The 21,406-nt window shown below is 37.1% G+C and overlaps 1 protein-coding gene across 19 annotated transcripts in view; it reads left to right on the forward strand.

Moving 5' to 3' along the window:
- Window positions 1-21,406, forward strand: part of ADGRL2 (adhesion G protein-coupled receptor L2) — a 501,988-nt gene that overhangs the window by 427,926 nt on the left and 52,656 nt on the right. For all 19 annotated transcript variants that reach the window (XM_075067759.1, XM_075067760.1, XM_075067761.1 and 16 more), the window contains 2 exons: window positions 12,101-12,210; window positions 18,189-18,989. In XM_075067759.1, coding sequence (XP_074923860.1) covers window positions 12,101-12,210; window positions 18,189-18,989 — 911 coding nt within the window. The remainder of the gene's footprint in view (window positions 1-12,100; window positions 12,211-18,188; window positions 18,990-21,406) is intronic.

Consider the following 21,406-nt stretch of genomic DNA (forward strand, 5'->3'; position numbering starts at 1 on the left):
TATGAGTTAGTGTTCAGTTATCATGAATGCCATCAGCAATGCCTTGTTGCTTTCTTATCAGCCACTTCCTGCTGTCAGCCCAATGCTAATTTCAATAGAAAAGGATTTGCATTAAATGTTATGCAGTATTATATATGGCTAACATGGGGGTTTTAATTGTGCAAGCACATGAGGCTCCTGCAGTGGTCGGTAGTTTGATAAAAGGATTAGATTATAACTATTTCTGTCACAATTAAAGATTAACTCCAAGTTGATAGAGATGAGCTAGAGAATTTTTTCATACTTTTTTTACGCAGGTGAGCCTGCTTGATTTTTGTATGTAAGAAGCACAAGACACTCATTTCTGCAAACGTAAAAGCAAGCAAACAAAAATCCACCCTACTTCATTGGGTTAAGACTGGGCACACTAGGATTCAGAAAAAAACAGTTTAAACAAGTAATTTAATCTAAACTGCAAATCTAAAAAGAGGGGGGGAAAGTAGCACTGTACTTTTAGAGTTGAAAGAGCGGGAAGATACCTTTGCTGAGGAAGTCCTGTACCTGGAAGGCTTGTGAGCTTTCCAAATAATAATTAGATCCAGACATCACTGTGGATAATGAATAACTGTGCTTTTGTGACAGGCTTTCCTCTCTGAATAAAAGAAAGTACTTGGAGTAAGAACTTTAAGATACATTTTAATGCAAATGACACCACTGTTACTGAGTTGATCGAAGACCCTACAAGAGACATCACTTCTTTCTCAAGTTTTAAACCATATTGGGAAAAGAAATCAGCAGATGAAATCAAAAGGCTCTAATTTTGTTTTTAGTCATCAGTTCAACTAATATATCTATAAAGCCATAAAACTCAGTCTGAAACATGAAGAAACGGTTTAAAAAAGGACTGTGCCATGTTGCTGTCAGATTGTAGTCTAATGAGTACCTTTCAAAAAATAAAAGGAAGTGATGAAATTAGTTATCTTTGGGCCTAAGATTTGAACTCTTGCTATGCATTTTGCCTCTGGAAGTCTGTTCAGCTGCACACATGAATAACTGCCATAACCCTGTGGAATCAGCAGATACCTAGTGATGGCACAGTGTCTTTGTTGATGAAAATCATAACCAAAAAGGGGTGTTCCCCAGGGCGGGTTTACTAAAAACAATTTATTCTTTTTCACCCTGTAAAACTCATCTTACACGCAGGTTATTTTGCATTATTACAAACTCTAATCCTCTGAGTGGGTAATTAACGGCCCAGAAAAGCCATTTGTGGAAAGGAAGAGCATAAGGGTGAAAAATATTTCTCCACTGAATGATCTTTAAGGAGCAAATAATTACAAGAGCGAGAGGTTTGGGATGACCAACCTAAATCTGAGCATAATTAGGAGGAACGCAGTCTGGAAATTGAAGCACTTGGCATGTGCAACAATTCTTATATCATAAGACTAATTAAATATTTAAAAGCCAAAATACTCACACTATTTGAAGAAAAATAGCCTGCCACAAAAGGGTCGCTAACTTTGCAGATAATTAGCAAGGGTTATGGGGGGAAGAATATCACAGATTGGCTCCAAGGTTCCTTTGCAAGGTCATATCTTATTATACTGTATCTTTTATATGTTCTGGTAACAAGTTTCTTGCTAATTTAATCTAACTAGGGCATCCCATAGTGATTTCCCATTTCCCTTGTTAAAAATGTGATCATTTCTCTATATGCAAACTGCAGTAGGTGAACATTTTTATACATAATTGCTCCTAATTGATACAGGTCAAATATTTTTTTTTAATTATTCAAGAGGAAGTTTTGAAATTACAAACACAATATTGATGTTTAAAGACCAGTTAGTTTTTTTTAAATTTTGGAATTAGGCTTTTCTCTCCACTGTATAGTGAGATCTGGTGACCCAGTGAATTCAACCTGGTCTCAGTGGCCTGCTCTGTACATAAATAAGGCTTACTGTCTTGCGAAAACTAGCCTACATTTATGTTGAGTGTGCAATTTTACAAATGAGAGTTGTGCTAGATTAATAAGACACTGAGTGAGTCAAACCTAATTTGCATTAAACTGATGCAAAGGTCCAGTCAAATTGCAAGGAATTATCAAAGTGCCTGAAGCATCAGAAGTTGTATTAACAAATAACCACTGTAACTTTAAAATTGCTTATATTAGTAATTAAGGGGGATTTAGGGGGCAAATTTAAGATGTGTATAAATTAACTTGTAGAATAAATTTATGCTTAGTTTCATAATTTATGGTACAATATATATTACTCAGAGAATCACATTAAAACGAGTAGGAGGCAGTCTTAAGTTGTAAAACTTTTAACTACATTGTGAAAATGGTAAAAGCCAGCCTATGGATAAAGAAGAATTACAGGGTTGCAGAAATGAGCATAAAATAATTTTTACTATCATCCAGTGCTTTTTATCTCTGTGTGTTCATTACAGTATTGTGCATGAGAGGGAGAAATTGGGGTTAGTTTATTTTTTCCTCCTTCTCTACATTTTTTGTATTTTGTACTATAGTGTTGTATGTTAGAAATTAATATTAGAATGTAATTTGACTACATTACCACCAAATCCTTTTCTGAAACCTGCATAGCTTCCAAAAGACAGTGCCTGCACATAAAACGGTGCTGTTTTTTGTGAGACTCCTGGTAAGCATTAGCCTGAATATTTGCATATGCACGCCCAAGTAGAGGTATTACTCTAAAAAGCTGGCTTACTTGCCCCATTCCCCAGAGGAAACGAGTTGGAAAAAGACGGGGAGAAAAATCATCCAGGGGAAGGACAAACCTGTGGGGAAGGACAAATGAGGATAATCTGTGTCACTTACTCAAATACTTCGATAATACTTAGTTTACATAGCTAGATAAGCACACCTGTGTGTTATTTCCTCCTTTTCAGTGGTGAAATGGTTTACTTGAGTGCTTTGTACGGAGCACCCCAAAGCATCTGCTTACGCTTAGGTTTGTCTTTTACCAAATTTACACTGCCGTTCTCCCTATGCTGTGCCCTCACTTGCAACAAATAAAGTAAAATCAACATGTCTGTGTTTTTATTCCAGCTCCCCCACCCCAGCCAGAAATGCAGCGGAAATCCTATTTAGTACGGAGCTGATTTCTTCTTCATGTTGTCACACTTCCCTTTTTTTGTTTGCATGCACAGCTAGAATTCATTGCAAGAATTGAGCCCAGTAAAATAAGAGAGGTGGTCTATTTAAGATAATTCTTCGTCTGAGGACTAGAGACGATTTTCTTTTATGTTAGATTTATAAGTAACACCTAAAATTACTATACGTGAAAGATATTAGAGAAAAAGGAATTATTTTATTTTGTGTTTCTATACCTGACTACACTTTGTGTATAATTAGTTTCACTGTATCTCCTGTATAGAGCATAGCCAATTAGATCATCAGAGTCCTCTGTTTTAATAGGTCTTTTCCACAGCAATAAGGGAGGGAGAAACATTTTTTAAAAATAGGAAAATGTGTTTGTAAAACCACATAATCAGCAGAGAAACTAGGGACAGATGAAATACCTGAAAATCTTTTAACTCTTTTTTTAATTGACTTGATATCAAGTTTATGGTGTTCCTATAGTACTCGCATTCACATCAATAAACAAAGCATTGAAATAGGAATGAATTATGGCAAGAGTAATCTATCTGATAAATTATCTGTGAGTAATTAAGAATAGTTTGAAGTTTCCCCTTTCAAACATTTGGCTGCTTTGAACTTTGAAAACATGAATACTAAAACAGCTAGATCAACACATTAAAAATTGTTAAAAGTGTGAGGTTGAAATTAAGAAAAACTAGGCTTACTTCATCATACAAAAATAGTATGCATCTATTGATACTGAATCAGAGGCGATAATCCTGTGAAGGAGATTGTGGGAGATGCACTTTTTCTTGTAATTTAACAAATTTGAATGTTTATCTTTCAAAGCAATTGTTAAATCTTAACAGTTTTAGTCTTGAGAATCCTATAAGATTACAATGCAATAGGCAACATATATTACTTATGAATTATGACTTCATATTTATGTGACAAATGGGAATGTTACTATGGAACATCTCCTTTTGCCATATTAATTACACAGCATTTAGCTTCGTAATGTTATGTTGACTTAGTAATTAGTAAGACTCAACAAATCATCAATATTATATTTTTCTCAACCCAGGAGTGTCAGAATTGTGGATAGTAATAAACTGTCTCAAAAAAACAAACAAACCCCTGAAAAAATGTATTCTTTCAAATGTTTTTTCATTCAGACTGGCCAAGGAATGATGTAAATTGTGAGATCAGCAATGTGAGTCTGCAAACCAATTTCTGGACTGCCTTAATAATGGTTTAAGAGTCAGAAAGATCTCTAACATTTAAGCAAATTGCTAAGGGCCAAATTCTGTTCTCATATACGCACATCCATCTCCCATTTTTCTTCTGATTGTTAAAACCAACATCAAAGCAGGTCAATTTTTGGTTTTCCTTTGAGCTGAGTAAAGTGGGTGCTATTTTCCTTTAAAGGAATAATATTAGGGTTACTATCTTGCAAACGAAGGAGTCCTGTACACAGTAGTAAGAAAATTACCAGTGAAGCATACTTTACTTTTAAAAAGCCAGGTATGCAATCGCATATCAGTCTGCCAGAGGGTTGTGCTTTGCAGGCAGGGGGAAATGTTCACCCTCTCTGCATGTGTTGACTGTTGTATTGCTACTATTTCTATATCAACATTGATGTTGCAACAACGACTGCTGCACACCTCTTCAAACCTGAACTCAACGGCCAAAGCTAATATTGGTTCTTTAGGGCTTTCTTTCTTGACAATTTCTCTTTTGGGATTAGGATAAGATCAGTTTACTAACTGTTTAGATATCATATCTAGCATGTAGTAAAGTCTTAGTCATAGCATGTAGTAAAGTTATATGTATTTTTAAAAAGTTGGATTCCAGGAATAAAATGTTCTTGTTACTTTATGTACGTGTTGTCTATGTAACTTTCTAAGGCTAAATTAGAAAAAAAAACTAGCACTTAAATTGTGCTTGACATCTTCAGAGATGTTTGGCAGTCCTGCAAAGACTTATCTTCCTCCATAACTTTACTCACTGAGAGTCGTCCCAGTGACTGCATATAGAGCCTTGACTGCAACAGGACTACTTCTAGTGTGTAAAGTTAATCATGTGCATAAGTTTTTGCAGGATCGGGGCTTTAATTAATTTCTGTTAGCCTCACATCACTGACAACTCCATTTAAATTGATATCCCCATTTTACAGCTGAGGATACTAAAGCAGTGTGGATAAGTGGCCTGTTGAAGACACAAAAGCAGTAGTTGTCAGAGCTGGAATTAGAATTTGGGAGTTGCTAACTTGAGTCAGATTCTCAAAGTATTAGTCAATGCCTCTTCCCATATAAAATAATGCTTATGCTTATTTTTGAATTTGAATGTTTTCAAAAACACATGTGCATACATGTAATTTACATATTAATATTGAGAAAGTTAGCACAACCATTGTTCATGTGAAAGTGCAAGTGCCTGATATAACGTGCTCTACCCCGATATAATTCGGTCCTTGGGAGCCAAAAAAATCTCACTGCCTTATAGGTAAGACTGTTATATCAGTTTTGGGCCGGTACGGTGTGCCAGACTGGACCGGCTTCCCCGGTGGTGATTTAAAGGGCCTGGTGGTCCAGCTGCTATGGGGCTCCCTGGACCCTTTAAATCACCCCCGAAGCTCTAGCAGCGGGGCTCGAGTGGCGCGTTAAAGGGCCTCTCCCCCCCGCCCCCCCGCTGCTTTACTGCATTGTATCCGAATTCGTGTTGTATCAGGTCGCGTTTTATCGGGGTAGAGGTGTATCTCAATTGCAGGCCCATGAGGAGTACTTCTAAAGGTAGGCTCTGGGTCTGCACTAATTTTTCTATTTAAAAGGATATTGTTGCACTGCAACATGTGGGATATATCTCTGCTTTGGCCATAACACATCCATCAACCCCATCCAGTCTCCCTTAAGTGAGGCACAAGGTGTGAGGAAATGAGCAGGAGCAACATGTGAAGCAGCTAGTGCTACAACTCAGCCTGCTTTCATCCCTCAAGTGGACGCAAACAGGCTGCTGTAGGCAGTATGCAGGAGCATATTACCATGAAAGATAGAGTCCTATAAAGTATTTAATCAATTTGTCATCAGTGAGGCACAAAGAAATATGATTTTCAGTTTCAAAAACATTTTAAAAATAGTTTTATTCCTTTATCTAGTTGTCAATTAACGGTTTTGTATGCTTGTCTTCTGTATACTGATAATGATTGCTCAGTATTACATATTTACTTCATGAAAAATTGTGTTCACAAAAATATCTAGAATTAAGAATACATGGACAAAAATATTCTGATAACCTCAGAGTTTTGACCAGAACTTTTGTCCTCTTTGACATGCCACTGATTTGTTTTTATGGTACATTATTATACTTGTTAGATTATATGCTCAATACACAAAGCTTTGGAAAGAGAAGTTGATAAATGGGAATTATTTCCTATATCTATGCAAGAAACCACTAAAAGGAACCTTGGAGGTTGTATTTAAATACAACCTCCCCATTATTCAAGCTGTATGAGACATTTAATAAAGTCATGCCAGTGTATGACTTTCCAAATTTCAGTACTACTTCAGTTTTCCAGTTCTGCCATGATATACTGAGCTTTTCATTTTAATGCTGGAGTATTTGTTCAAGTCCTCAGATTTTGCATTTTTAATCTTCCTTAGAACAGTGGTGAATAATGGCCCCTGGCAGGAGATAAATGAAATTTTCTTAATTTATATTTTCAAGCAGAAACCTCAATTGAAAATGGCATTCTATGGCCTGGAGACACAGCTCTAGTGCATGTTTCAGGGGAACTGTAATAATGCAATGCCAACAGTGACGGGAAATGATAGGACAGTGAAGAAGTAATTTAAGGAAGAAAAGAGAATGTACGAAAGCTTTATTGTGGCATATCTAATGATCTGCTGAAGATTCCCAATGGCTTTTGGAGCATGACAGAAGAAACTAATGTTATCTTGCCAAAACAGAAGCCCCTGCTTAATCAGCAGAATAAGATTATTGATTAAAACACCTCACACAATACATTAACATTACACAAGGAATCTCATCTCCATACTTTGCACTTGGTATAGTATAATAATGAGCGTAAGATAATCAAAAGAAGAGCAGAAGCAATTTGTTGGGAATTGTACAAGTCAAGATTAGAGTTTAAATGGAAACAAATTAGCATGGAAAGTATGACTGTCTTTAAAGCTCAACACATGAAGGTAACCTATAGTACACGAAGAGATTTGTGGTGGGTAAAAATACTTGCTGCAGCCATACTGCTATTTGTTTCATTTACCATTTTCTCTCACTTTCATTTGATGTGTGAAGGGGCCATTCCTACATTTGTACAGTCATCCTCCTGAAGTGAATAGAGTTCAACATTGTTCTGTAACTGTTAATTTAACTCTGTATTTGATTTCAGATTACCGTAAGTGACATCTCTGCATTATGAACATTTAACCTTTTCATTCATACTAAAATGATAGAGAAAAGGCAGTGGTAGAGTACACAATTACACCTTAACATTATATTCCAGAAGGCTAGCGTACTACTTACATTTCCCCAGGAAAATTCTTGTCTTTGTTAACATAACGGGCTAGGTAGTCATTCCTTCAGCATTGCAGTTAATCTCTGCTTAACTAGCTTTTCTAATTTAATTCATATACTAGTCTTTACAAATCAGTTATCACTGCATTGATATAAAGTCTTGCACAAATCAGGTTTATTTGCTTTTAAGTGACAAATTTATTGTATTATAAGTCTTTGTAAATATTGTGGGTGCCTTAAATGTTACTGTTAATCCTTAATTATTTAGCATGGCAGTCTCTGGAGGCTAAAATTAATTTTTCTTGGTAATTATTAATATTTTATATACATTTTTATGTTGAAAGTTTTAAAGGGTGTTGTTCCTGTTCACTGGAAAAAACCTGAAATATTCAGGAAGGAGTGAGATTCAGGGCCTTTTAAAAGTGTTTTTTTTTTTAAATGCTTTTCTCAGCAAACTAAAAAATAATTAAAGAGCGCCATCCTTAATTCCTGATATAACATCTTACTTATTCTTGTACAAGTTAATAAAATGAAATAATAAAATAATAGTGAACTCCAGATCCCTAGGAAGTCAGTGGAAGGTGCAGGTGAGTCATGCAGCCTAGGAATCAGACTCTTAAGAGTCTTAAGGATGCATAGTATCTCCCCTCTTTGTTCTCATTGTGGTGTATTTAACAAAGATGAAAAAGCAGGAACTGCATATAAAAGTGGTGTTTAGCAGAAGTTAGTCTCTGTGCTCAGATGATGCTACGCTGAGGGCTTGTCTACACTTATAGTGCTGCAGTGGCAGCACTGAGTGATGATGCAACCTGAGCTGATGGGAGCACTTCTCTCATCCGTGTAGGTACTTCTCCTCCTCAAGAGGTGGTAGCTGTGTTGAAGGGAGAATCCCTCCTGTTAACATAGGACTGGGGATTGGGTCTGTATAGCTGTCACTCAGGGGTTTGGAAAATTCATGTAAGTTGGTAGTGTAGACCTAGACTCAGACAGTCTAGGCCTGTGAATATTTAAGGGACCTTCCAATATAAAGTCCTAATGTGTTTTTAAAAATTAAGATTTTTGGGATATGTAAAAAATCAGAGAATTCACAAATGAGCATCTGAATAATATGTAAGAGAACTATAAATGTAGGTGGACCCAGAACACTCAAGTACTCCCACATTCCAGGAAATTATACAAATTTAATGACTTGCCTATAGCTAGAACAATTTTAAAATAGATTTGGATAGATGGACCAAGCTAACAATATGCTGGTTAGGAAAGACGACATCATTTACAACGAATGTATTTCAAGTTAATTATTAATGACACTCGTTCTCTAATGGTGTCTGATACATTTTTACCAATTGGTAGTACCTTTATTTCCATATTTATTTGAGGTTGGAAATCTCTGAGCTAGCAGCTTTCAGAATAGGGTTTCTCTGTCTCAACAGGATGGCCGGTGACAGAGAAGAGAGCAAGACAGAGAGACTTTGTTGCACAGCTTCCAATAGTGTAATAGAATTTGGCTGTGTATCACACACTTGATTCTCATTGCATCTCAAAATGATGAAGTAGTAATTAGAGTGGTGACTATGTACGTTTGGTATTCCTGTTCTCTAATGCATTGTGTGAGGGATTGGGGAAGTAGAAAAATGAAGGCCCTAATTTGAGAGTGCATGGAGGGCCGAAGGCACCTATGCTATATGTTCTCCAGCATTGAGTCATAACAGTATATTTCCTCTCGGTAGCTCTCTATACAGAGCCTCAGCTCTGTGTGGCTCAGTGACCAACAGGAATTGGGTATGAGTTGGGATAAGCCACACTTCGTAACATGTTCTCCACACAACGTACGTTGTAGTTTGTGAAAGATAGTGCGTTGCATTGCCCTTTTTAGCAGCTGTAGGTACATGTTGGATGGGCAGGCAGCTTTCAATAGCATGGCAGGTGTGGTGGGGAGGAGAAAGAGGGCAGCACAAAAGCAACAGGGGGTCTCCACATAGCTCCGTGAGGTGTTCTCATGGTTCAACAGAACATGCAAGAAATCCTGGCCATCCCCCAATCCTGTGCACAGCCACCAGCTTCCTGGTATTCAGAGGAAAATGTACTTGTCTACTACTTCAAAAGCCACACTAGTGAAGTCAGTGGAGTCCTGGCTTGTGGGCTTACTTGGCAAGGAAAAAAGATTGCTCACTGTGACACACACAGTTCTGCACTACTATTTGATGGCATAGTCCTCAAATAAGAAAAGTAAGTTCCCATGATTTCTTAGGTTATACTTGCTTTACCAATTTAGAGATATTATGAATTAAAGAACAGAATGATCTCTCACCTGTTTGTAGTGGATAGCTGTGGAAAAGCATTGACACAAGATGGATTACCTTAACTTGAGACCTGGTGTTCAGGAATGTGGGAACTCATAGTAATAGAGAAGTTGATACACAGCTGGAGTCAAAGGCTAGAGTATTGTTTTAAGTTCTGGCTTTCTGGCAACAAAATGGCAAATGCAATTTAATGTGGATAAATGTAAAGTAATGCACATTGGAAAAAATAACCCCAGCTATACATATGATGGGGGCTAATTTAGCTACAACTAATCAGGAAAGAGATCTTGGAGTCATCGTGGATAGTTCTCTGAAGATGTCCATGCAGTGTGCAGCGGCGGTCAAAAAAGCGAACAGGATGTTAGGAATCATTAAAAAGGGGATAGAGAATAAGACGGAAAATATCTTATTGCCCTTATATAAATCCATGGTACGCCCACATCCTGAATACTGCATACAGATGTGATCTCCTCATCTCAAAGAAGATATATACTGACATTAGAAAGGTTCAGAGAAGGGCAACTTAAAATGATTAGGGGTTGGAACAGGTTCCCATATGAGAAGGATTAAGAGGCTAGGACTTTCAGCTTGGAAAAGAGGAGACTTAGGGGGATATATGAGAGTATATAAATCTGAGTGGTTATGGAGAAAAGGAATAAGAAAGTTATTTACTTGTTCCATAATACAAACTAGGGCACCAAATGAATTAATGGCACAGCAGATTTAAAATAAATAAAAGGAAATTCTTCAAACAGCACGCAGTCATGTGTGGCACTCCTTGCCTGAGAGAGTTGTGAAGGCTCAGGACTATAACAGGGTTTAAAAGAGAACTGGATAAATTCATGGGAGTTAAGTCCATTAATGGCTATTAGCCAGAATGGGTAAGGAATGGATGTCCCTAGCCTCTGTTTGTTTCAGAGGGTGGAGATGGATGGCAGGAAAGAGATCACTTGATCATTACTTGTTAGGTTCACTCCCTCTGGGGCACCTGGCATTGGCCACTGTCAGCAGATAGGATACTGGGCTGGATGGACCTTTGGTCTAAGCCAGTATGGCCTTTCTTATGTTCTTTATTCAGTTTGCTGACAAACAAAACTCACCCATGAGAAGATGAGCCAAGCTCTTTTCTTTTTAGCCACCAAACTGTCTGACCTTTTACTTTCCTGTTTCTTTTCATAGGACACTTAAGATGTTTTTCTTTATTTTCTTAAGTTTTGCATAGCTCTTGTAAAGCTATCTGATAATGTTGCCTTTCAGATGCCAACCCAATATCTCTTCTATATTTTTAAAATTGAACAACAGACTAAAACAGTTACCAGTTTTAACCATTACTATTTTTTTCTACAAAATAACATAAAAAGCAGTTGTTCCTGTCTACCACTGAAGCTTTTGTGCAAAGTTCAATTTAATGGCACAATTCAGTAGGTTTCTAAAGTGATCCCTTAACTGTTTTAATAAAGAGTTTGCTTTTTTTTTCCTTGGCAGGTATTTCAGTTTAAACAACTCTCTGATGATTCAGCAGTTTTAACTGTTGTTTTAAAATATCTTCATGAGGTCATTCTTTGCAGTGACTTCTCCTACTTCCTATAATCCAATAGAGAAATAGCCATGTTTGCAATGGGAAGTTTAGTAATACACTGATTGTTCCTGAACTTGCATGAGTGTGAAAGTTCATGTTCTTGATCTGTAGTAACCCCTCAAACCAAAATCAGAGCTCTCTTTTGGTACAGAAAACAACCATTCAGCAGCGTGTACATGTCTAAAGAGCAAGGGAATTCGTTCTGGCATAATCAAAGCCACGTGAAAACTATACATATTGATTACTTCATGTTATTTTAATATGCAAACATCTCACATCAAAACAATGCTCTATATTGATTTATTACATGCTTTATTGAGTATCGGTATGGAGCCAATGGGGTAGTTACCTCAATCAAAGGGGAGGAGTTAATATTTGGGGTAACATTGACTCCCAGATCTAAGGGTATGAAGCTTGAACTGAAATATTATCTTGACACTTTATTTATGGATGTTAACTGATCTAATACTAATTATTTCTGTTTCTTTATTGATTTGATTGCCCAGGTATGAAAGGATTCTGCTCTGTATTACATTATTTTGGTATAAAATTGCAAACTAAAATCTCATTTTAAATTAATTAGCTTACTTCTTTTTCCACTTACAGGTGCAACAACCGAACACAGTGTATAGTAGTTACTGGGTCAGATGTGTTTCCTGATCCTTGTCCGGGAACGTACAAATATCTTGAAGTTCAGTATGAATGTGTTCCTTACAGTAAGTATAAACTTTTTTTGTTCTTGTTCACTTTCTCCTGCCTTCATGCTTAATGCTGGAGCACTTCTACATGCAAAAGAAGCATATGTATATGGCCTACAGAATCATTATGCATGCAGAGCACTTACAGATTAGGGCCTTCAATTAGCTTCACGAAGTGTGGAAGGAAGCCATAGTGTGATGCTGGCCAAGTGTCTGTCTGTGTTCTTAAGTGTTTGGCTTTTAAGGCTACTGTTTTTCAAGAAACAAACTTGAATTAGCTATTCAGTAGGCTAGATAGAAATTTGTTGTTTTGCCCAGTACCAGTTGCTGGCAAATTGGTTTGGCTCACAGTTTTCTAAAGAAGGAATTGACTTCAATTTTAATCATTATCAACTTGAAAGGCTACCTGCTGTGTGGTTACTTTGGGTGCATGACAGAACCTACTACAGAGGTATCGGAGGCAAGTGTTTCGGTTATTATTAAATTTTGAAAGAAAGCTTTATGCTTTCAGGTTCAGGAGCACATTCACAAGTGCACATGAATTCAAAATTAATAATTTATCATTAAATTGATAAAATGTATCTTAGTATCACATAGGAAAAAGGAATAGACATTCATCTTTAAAATAAATAAACCAGTTTGTTTTATGACTGGAAATAATCTTTCAAAAAGAATATTTTAAAATTTAATACTCAGAATGAAAAATCAGTAGTCCGTGGCACTACAGCAGTTTTGCACAATGTTCTTTCTAAAGCCAGAATTCAGTAGTATTTAAAATTATAATGAAAATAGTTTTTTTTTAAACTAAGGAGTGTTTGAGTTTTTAAAAGTTCTGCTAATTCAACACTTTAAACTGTTTTCATTTCCTCTTAAGGTCACTCTTCGGAGTGACTTCTTCTTCTTTTAATCCAGCAGAGAAATGGCCATGCTTACAGTGTGAAGTTTAGCAATACAGTGATTGATCCATAAATTGTTCCAGTTGTTAAGGTTAATGTTCTTGATCTCAAACCAAACTTTCATTTGGACAGGAAACAAAGCTTGTCTCAGATGCAAAAAACTCTCAAGTACCCGAAGATACACATCAGAAACACAAGGGAATGAGTTCTGGCACAAGTAAAGCCATGTCAAAACTGTCCATATTGGTTTTTGCACATTATTTTGAAATGTAAACTTCTTAAATCAAAACAGTGCTCTATATTGCTTCACTACATTAGCTTTATTCAGCATCCATTAAAGGCCAAACACAAATCACTTTTTGTTTTCATCCCTGCTGTGTATTTCTGTGTCATTGTGAAATAGATGCTTTATGATTTTTTTCTATACCCTTTGTAGGTTGGATGCCTACTTAGTACACTACTCCTTGGCACTGTTCCTCCCGTGTGTAATATTGGTGACCCGTTGTAACCTTTCTTCTTGTCCCACTTTTGAGGAGTTATGTTTTGTCCCGATCTAACCAATATTATTTTATTTACATTAAAGTCACTTTTACTTTAGCACAATTTCTGTTCCCAAATTCCTAGAAAAAGGGCAGTGCATCTTATTCCAAAGCATGAGGTCAATCAAAAGCCAAGAGGTTATTTTTTCCGTGGAGCCAGTTCCAGTAGGCCAATCTATAGAGAAAAGTATTATGCAAATATTATCAAACTTTAAAACAATTTTCTATGCTGTTTTAGGGAGACACGTGTGGATATAGTCTACTGATTGGATATTCCTATCTACAGGGACTTTTTCTTTTTCAGTTATCAGAAGTATAGTGCCACAATGCAGCCTACGCTGATCTCTAACTTGTAGCCGTTCTGTTCCTTAAAATGTTTGCTTTGTTTAATTCCATTGACGCCCCCCCCGTGAATTATTCTGTGTTAGTGTAACTCTGGGCTCGGATATAGATATATATATTTTTTTTTCAAAGTGAATATTAGGAAGTTGTAATGTCAGCTTGCACAGTGTTAACACCAGGAGTAGTTACAACGTTGTCACAGGAATTATCCTATTGGTAACCCCCAGAAGGTTTGATGAATCAGTCCAGATGAGTTTTACCATTCAAGTGCTTATCCTAATCTTGTGATGTCTCACTATCCCTTCCCATTTTTTTCTCTTTCCTCTTACTACTTCCCAACATCTATCCCTATATTTCCAAAACTACTTCTCTCTGATGCCCAACAAAAATTCATTTATCAGTTCTAGTGTTCTCTCCCTACTGGGCTGTGTGTGACTGCTCTATATGAATCTTCAGTGCTCTGGGCCCTTTGTTGCACTTAAAAACACAGTGCTGGCATGTAGAATACTTGAAATCCCAAGGTTTGCAAATTGCAGTTGGCCCAACATAAGAGTTCGACTCATGTTAGAGCCCCTAGGAAGGATTTCAGAAAGGTCGTCTAAGCCTTTTGGAGGTTTAGGTGAGGGACAGGGGTGGCTCTATGTTTTTTGCTGTCCCAAGCATGGCAGGCAGGGGGCATGCCTGCAGGAGGTCCGCTGGCTATACGGATTTGGCAGTGCACCTGCAGGAGGTCCACCGGTGCCGCGCCATCGGCACCCCTGCCGCCGAATTGCTGCTGAAGCTGCGGGACAGGCGGACCTCCCGCAAGCGTGCCGCCGAAAGCTGCCTGCCTGCCACCCTCATAGCAACTGGCAGGCTGCCCCTGCGGCTTGCCACCCCAGGCACGCGATTGCTGCACTGGTGCCTGGAGCCGCCCCTGGTGTGGGAAGAGGTTACTGATCCCTACATTTCAAACGTAAAACCAAAAAAAGTTCTTATTCCTGTTCTTATTTTTTTTATTCTTGTTCTGAACTGGTCTCTTTTCCCTATCCCTTCACACCTCAAATCTTTAATTGTCACAAGATTTTGTTTTTTTAAAAAATCTCATGGTTACTTCCATTCTGTCCATGAGAGAGTAAACATGGTTGATAGTGTGAGATTTTGTGGTAAAAGTTATAGCTCTCTCTCACACATGAATTTAATGTCTCATCCTTGTATATATATAGCATACTAGCTTTTTCATGTCTTGCTGGCCTTCATAAATACATAGCTACCTTGCTGACCATGCATATTGCTAGAGCTCTCTGGGTTCTGTGTTCATGGTCCTCGTAACAAAATCCTTTGAGAAACTTCTTTCGTTTACCTCTCAAAATTCATATCTATTGCTGATATTTTTCTGATCCTCTTCAATAAAAACGATCTTTTGGGATGCCCAGGTGAATCTCCATTAAAAATGGAGTTCTAAAGAAGTTTGATATGCATTGCTTTGTCCTAAAATTAGAGTATTATTGATTGAATTACAGAGAAATTGAGAATGCCCTACTTGACATTTCTCTCAATTATGCTGCACAATATAGGTTAATATTTTGATTGAATAAGAGAAGTCAGCCCTTGTAGGATTAATAAGCACATCAGAAGCACTACTTTCTACATCTATGCATGACATTTTATTTTAAACCTTATTTGGACTCAGGAATTCAGTGGAAAAACATTTTAAAGGTGTTTTATTCTCTCTCTCTATTGATTGGACTTTGAAGCATTTGTTTATTTCAGTAAGCCCATCTGTCTCTGAAAAGCGTACAGCTGTACACAAATGTACTCAGAGCAGACATGGCATTAATAATTTTTGTTATTCATGTCTGTTCACAACTGCCCTACTATTACTGATTCTAAGCAGGTACAATATTGCTCTTTGCTGAGGAATAAGCTTATGCATCATAGTTCACAAATGGAATCATCTGAAAGTCACTATCAGAATTGTAGCAACCTAGAAATTCTGTTCTATTTACTTTGATAAGTCTATAACTACAAATAGCAGGAAAATATGTGTGCTATCTGAAGATGTATAAATGAACAAGGCTAGAAAAAATACCATTCATTTCAAAAACATTAACCAAAAAAAAGTTTCTAAATTGTCCCCTGAAGAAATATTAGATGGGTTCAGTCAGTGCTGTTCTCATATAATACCACAGGTAAAGTTGTTAAATAAAACCAAAAATCCACAACCTTTTGTGGAAGAAAGAAATATGTTTCCTAGATAATACCATAATACTGAAGGTACAGGTAGTTTTCATATGCTTCTTTGGTATCAACAGATATTGTTACAAAGGAGTGGTACAACTGGCATTGTCCAGGTCGTTTATTGAAACTGAAGGGTCATACTTCAAAAGTCCCATTGACAGTGTGAACTGGTTTTTATGGCTAGTAATTATTAGGAGACTATTTACTGGCTGGACTTTGGTTGTAACACCCTTTATGTAATTACATAATCTATTCCTTTAAACTTCTTTGGGAAAGATTTGCTTCAGTAATGTAACAACTCTGCTAATCAGGTTTGTTTTATGAAGCACTTTCCTTTAATGATGTGTGTGGTGGTGGAGATGGTATTTGTTTTCAGTGTTTGGTATGATTGTTTTTACATACTAGCTGGCTGTTTCGGGCTTAGTCGATGATGCTGGAGAATGCTGAATGAGCTAAATGTTAATTTTTTTCTTCTCTTTTCTTCTTGCTTACTGTGCTTTTGCTTCTTCCTTCTAGATATTTTCACTTGTTCCTTTTACTCTGATTTTTGCAGTTCTAGACTGAGAAGTTAACAGTATTCTCAAGATTAACATTCTCGGGGGGGAACCCCAAGGAAAACTAAAGGCAATGAGCCGCTTCACTTACCAGAAAGAAAAACAGAACACTGACCTGGGGATTATAAGCATGCAACCACATATATGCGCACACACACGCCCACCCACCCTACTTGTGTATAATATATATTAATATTTCATTTTAAAAAAACAACTTGGTAGGAATATACATTGCATTTGGGAAGGGTATGTATATCATGCATTAGTGAAATCATTCATTATTTATTCAGGTTCACTAAGTGAAACTACATGCCAACGTATCGGTGTTGCCTCCTTAATCTACTAAAATGATTGATCCATGTTCACTTATGTAACTTTAGAATCTTTCTCCTGCTAGGTTTTCCTGTTGTCTGTTTCTCTTTATCCAATATAGTGCAGTTCTTATTCTCCCTATATTTAGCGTCTGTTACTAATTTAATCTTAGATTAATAGTCAATTTATGTTAATCTTCTTTCTTTTTTCCTTGCACTTTTTTATTTTTCTTCCGATGCTTAAAATAGAAGTGGAGCAAAAAGGTAAATAACATATACAGTCCAAACCCCAGCTCCTTGTTATGTGCCTTATGGATGTTAACCTCCTCCCTTCCCCTACCCACAACACTCTGATATTATGATAATCAGCAGGATCTCATAAATACACCTCATAAAGAAGTCGACTGTTTGCAGTAAAGAGACTTGGTTGCTTAAAGTAGGTGGTGGGATATAGTGTCTGAAAAACTCGCGGGCTGGAGGGGAGATTCCCTTACTTTTTCTCTTTCCCTCTCTTTCTCTCATCCTTGGGTACTTTCGTGTTAATAAAATGTCATCTTGCCTGGCTTCCAGAACCCTCTCCATAGCATGCCTTGGTTACAGGGTTTCCTGGTCTGTTTCATTCATTGCTCTGGTTGTGTTTTGTTTTCTCTGCTCCTAATTGCTTTCTCTATGTACCTGATGATTTGTTTTGTTTCTTCATTTTTAATCGAGGCACCTCCTTTTTCAGCCTCACCGCTTCTTAAAGTTCTAAACAATTTGATGTGATTTTTTTTTTACTGAAATGACCTGCCGCACTACTACACACCAGTTAAAAGCTCTGGAGCCTAAATGCTGTATTCACTAAAGTCTAAGATGAAAATGCAAGAGTAGCTCTACATTTTTAGATGTACATGTGTGCTATTTAGCCTTGGTCTGTACTAGTGAAAACAGTTCCCATCCACTTTACATACTGGTACAATAAGAACATGGTAACTTTAAGAAAAGTGGATGATAAAGAGTGATAATTGCAATTATTATACAATTAAATGAATCTTTTCTTCCTGACACAATCATTATGACTTATCTAGTCTGTTTGGTTGCATGAATGTTTTAATTTGACATAATTCTTGTCTTACTTCTCTCTGTGACTGTTAGTTTTTGTTTGCCCGGGGACGTTGAAAGCAATTGTGGACTCACCGTCTTTATATGAAGCTGAACAAAAGGCAGGTGCTTGGTGCAAAGATCCTCTCCAGGCTGCAGATAAAATATACTTCATGCCATGGACTCCATATCGCACAGATACTTTGATAGAATATGCTTCTTTAGAGGACTTCCAAAATGGACGCCAACAGACAACTTACAAACTTCCAAATCGAGTGGATGGCACTGGATTTGTGGTGTATGATGGTGCTGTATTTTTTAACAAAGAAAGAACCAGGAACATTGTAAAGTTTGACTTGAGGACTAGAATTAAAAGTGGAGAGGCCATTATCAACTATGCTAACTACCATGACACTTCTCCATACAGATGGGGAGGAAAGACTGATATTGATTTAGCAGTTGACGAAAATGGTTTATGGGTAATTTATGCGACGGAACAAAACAATGGAATGATAGTTATTAGCCAATTAAATCCATATACTCTTCGCTTTGAAGCAACATGGGAAACCACATATGACAAACGGGCAGCATCCAATGCTTTTATGATATGTGGAGTTCTCTATGTAGTCCGATCAGTGTATCAAGACAACGAAAGTGAAAGTGGCAAGAATGCAATTGATTATATTTACAACACCAGGTTAAGCAGAGGAGAATATGTAGAAGTTCCCTTCCCCAACCAGTACCAGTACATTGCAGCAGTGGATTACAACCCAAGAGATAACCACCTGTATGTGTGGAACAACAACTTCATTCTCCGATACTCTCTAGAGTTTGGCCCACCTGACCCAGCCCAAGGTAAGCATTTGCTTTTACTTCTGCAATCCACTTGTATCATCGTTACTGTAATGTATATTCAGATATTTTTGTGTATAGACCTTGATTTTGGCAGAAGGGCAAGGCTTTCTTAGGTACATGGCAATGTTACTTTATGTTGGTATGACACATTGAAGTGCCTACTTTGTAGCTCTAAATCACAGAAGAGTTATTTTATTAGGAATAAATGCTTGTATTTGTGTCACCTTTACTAGAAGAGATCTGTTGAAATAAGATTATTTCATTCATTTTGAGCCAGAAACCTGTTAGCATTTGTGCTTTGCTTCCCAACTTTTAAATTGATTACAATATACCTGCAGACCTTTTAACTTCTTGACACCAGCAGTTGAAAGAGATGTGTGCTAGGAGGTCCTGGGGGGACTGATGGGGTTAATGTGCAATTCCAGGTATAAATGTTCTAAAGTTTTTCCATCCTGCTTGCACTGTCTCCAGTATCTGTTTAGATAAGATTTTTTCTACACCTTTCTAGCAGATTATGACATTGTAGAATTACACATTAGTCTTCCAGGTAAATCTGTAACAATTGCAGTCAATCTGAAATGAGCACAACTATCTGCATCAGCACTCTCCCGCCCCCTCACCTTCCCTCCCTCCCCAAAAAGAAGCCTTTTGGGACACAGATAATGACTTCCAACAAGTATGAACCACTAGTTAATACCTAGAGATAGAGTACATTCATGAAGAACTACTCTGTGTGGAACATTTTGGCAAGGGGATCCAAGGAGAGGGAAGAATTTTGACATGCTTTTTTGTCATTGAAGGCAAATGTTTCACTTCTCATGTCATTAATGTGTACATTTAGTAACTTTTTTTTTCCACTTCAGAAAGTCTTACAGTAAGGTCTTATCTACTATGCACAAAAGTTTTACCACTTCAGTTATACCAGTATAGTCAAAGTGGTACCATCCCCACTAGTGCAAACACAGTTATATTGGCATAAAGGTGCTTTTTACCCGTATAGCTATTCTTAGTACAGGAAGGAGAACAAGCTATGCTGGTATAAGGTACCTTCGTACTGCTATTACTGCGTCCACACTAACGGTTGTACGGGTATAGCTATTTTGATTAAAAAAAAAAATCCCACCCCTTAACTGATCGATACAAAAACTGCATGTAGAATTGTAGACTAAGCCTTAGATTGTTTTTGGAATGTTGTAATATGTTGTAACTGGATGCTGCAGAATGTTTAACGATGATGGGGTCAATTGGAAAACAGATCCTGGTTCTAAGTATTTTGTGGAACTGGGGCAACTGCCCTAGTGTTCGTTTCACTGTAGGAGATCTAGTCAAACAGAAGGTGAGTGAAGCAAGAGCTTGAAAGGGAGTAAAAAGCTTTTTGAGCTCTTTGCTAATACTACTCTTCCCTTCCTTATATAGAACACAGTGTTAGCCACAGAGTTTTCACTGTTCGTCCATAAAGGTATCTTTAGAAAATTTTGGTGGTGGTTTGAGAGTCTCTGTGTAATTATCCTGTTGCAGTTCTAAGCTCAGTGGAAGACAGTGAATGTATATTGATTTTTAATTTTATTTTACTACAGATACACAAATAAATCTGTGTACTTGTTTCTCTTAGCGATCGGCTAAACAAGAAGTAGGACTGAGTAACTTGTAGGCTCTAAAGTTTCACATTGTTATGTGTTTGAGTGCAGTTATGTAACAAAAAAATCTACATTTGTAAGTTGCACTTGCATGATAAAGAGATTGTAATACAGTACTTGTATGAGGTGAATTGAAAAATACTATTTCTTTTGTTTATCATTTTTACAGTGAAATATTTGTGATAAAAAATAAGACAAAGTGATCAATGTACACTTTGTATTCTGTGTTGTAACTGAAATTGATATATTTGAAAATGTAGAAAAACATCAAAAATATTTAAGAAATTTTAATTGGCATTCTATTGTTTAACAGTGTGATTAAAACTGTGATTATTTTTTTGAGTTAATCGCATGAGTTAACTGTGATTAATCGACAGCCCTAACATATATAATCTAATATATAACACATACATATATACACGTAAGAACTAAAAATAAATTTTGCCTCAAGTCTCCTTCAATCTAAAGGTATATCTACACTGCAGCTGAGATCATTCCCAAATTAGGTAGATGGATTTGTGCTAGTGAGCATGCTAAAAATAGCAGTGTAGCCTGGGCACCTACTCAGTCTAGCCACCCGAGTGTGTATCCAGGGAGTCAGAGCAGTTTTGTACTCAGCTTGCCCGAGCTGCTGGTCAGACTACCCCTGACGACAATGCGTATTTTTAGCTAGCTCCAGAAGAGCTAGCACGAGTCTGTCTATCCGTGCTGGGAAGCATGCTCTGAGCTTCAGTGTAAAGATACCCTAACCAGCTCCTCATAGTTAAAGAAACAGCACAT

The sequence above is a fragment of the Chelonoidis abingdonii genome, chromosome 7, assembly GCF_003597395.2.
Source record: "Chelonoidis abingdonii isolate Lonesome George chromosome 7, CheloAbing_2.0, whole genome shotgun sequence".
Taxonomy (NCBI): Eukaryota; Metazoa; Chordata; order Testudines; family Testudinidae; genus Chelonoidis; species Chelonoidis abingdonii.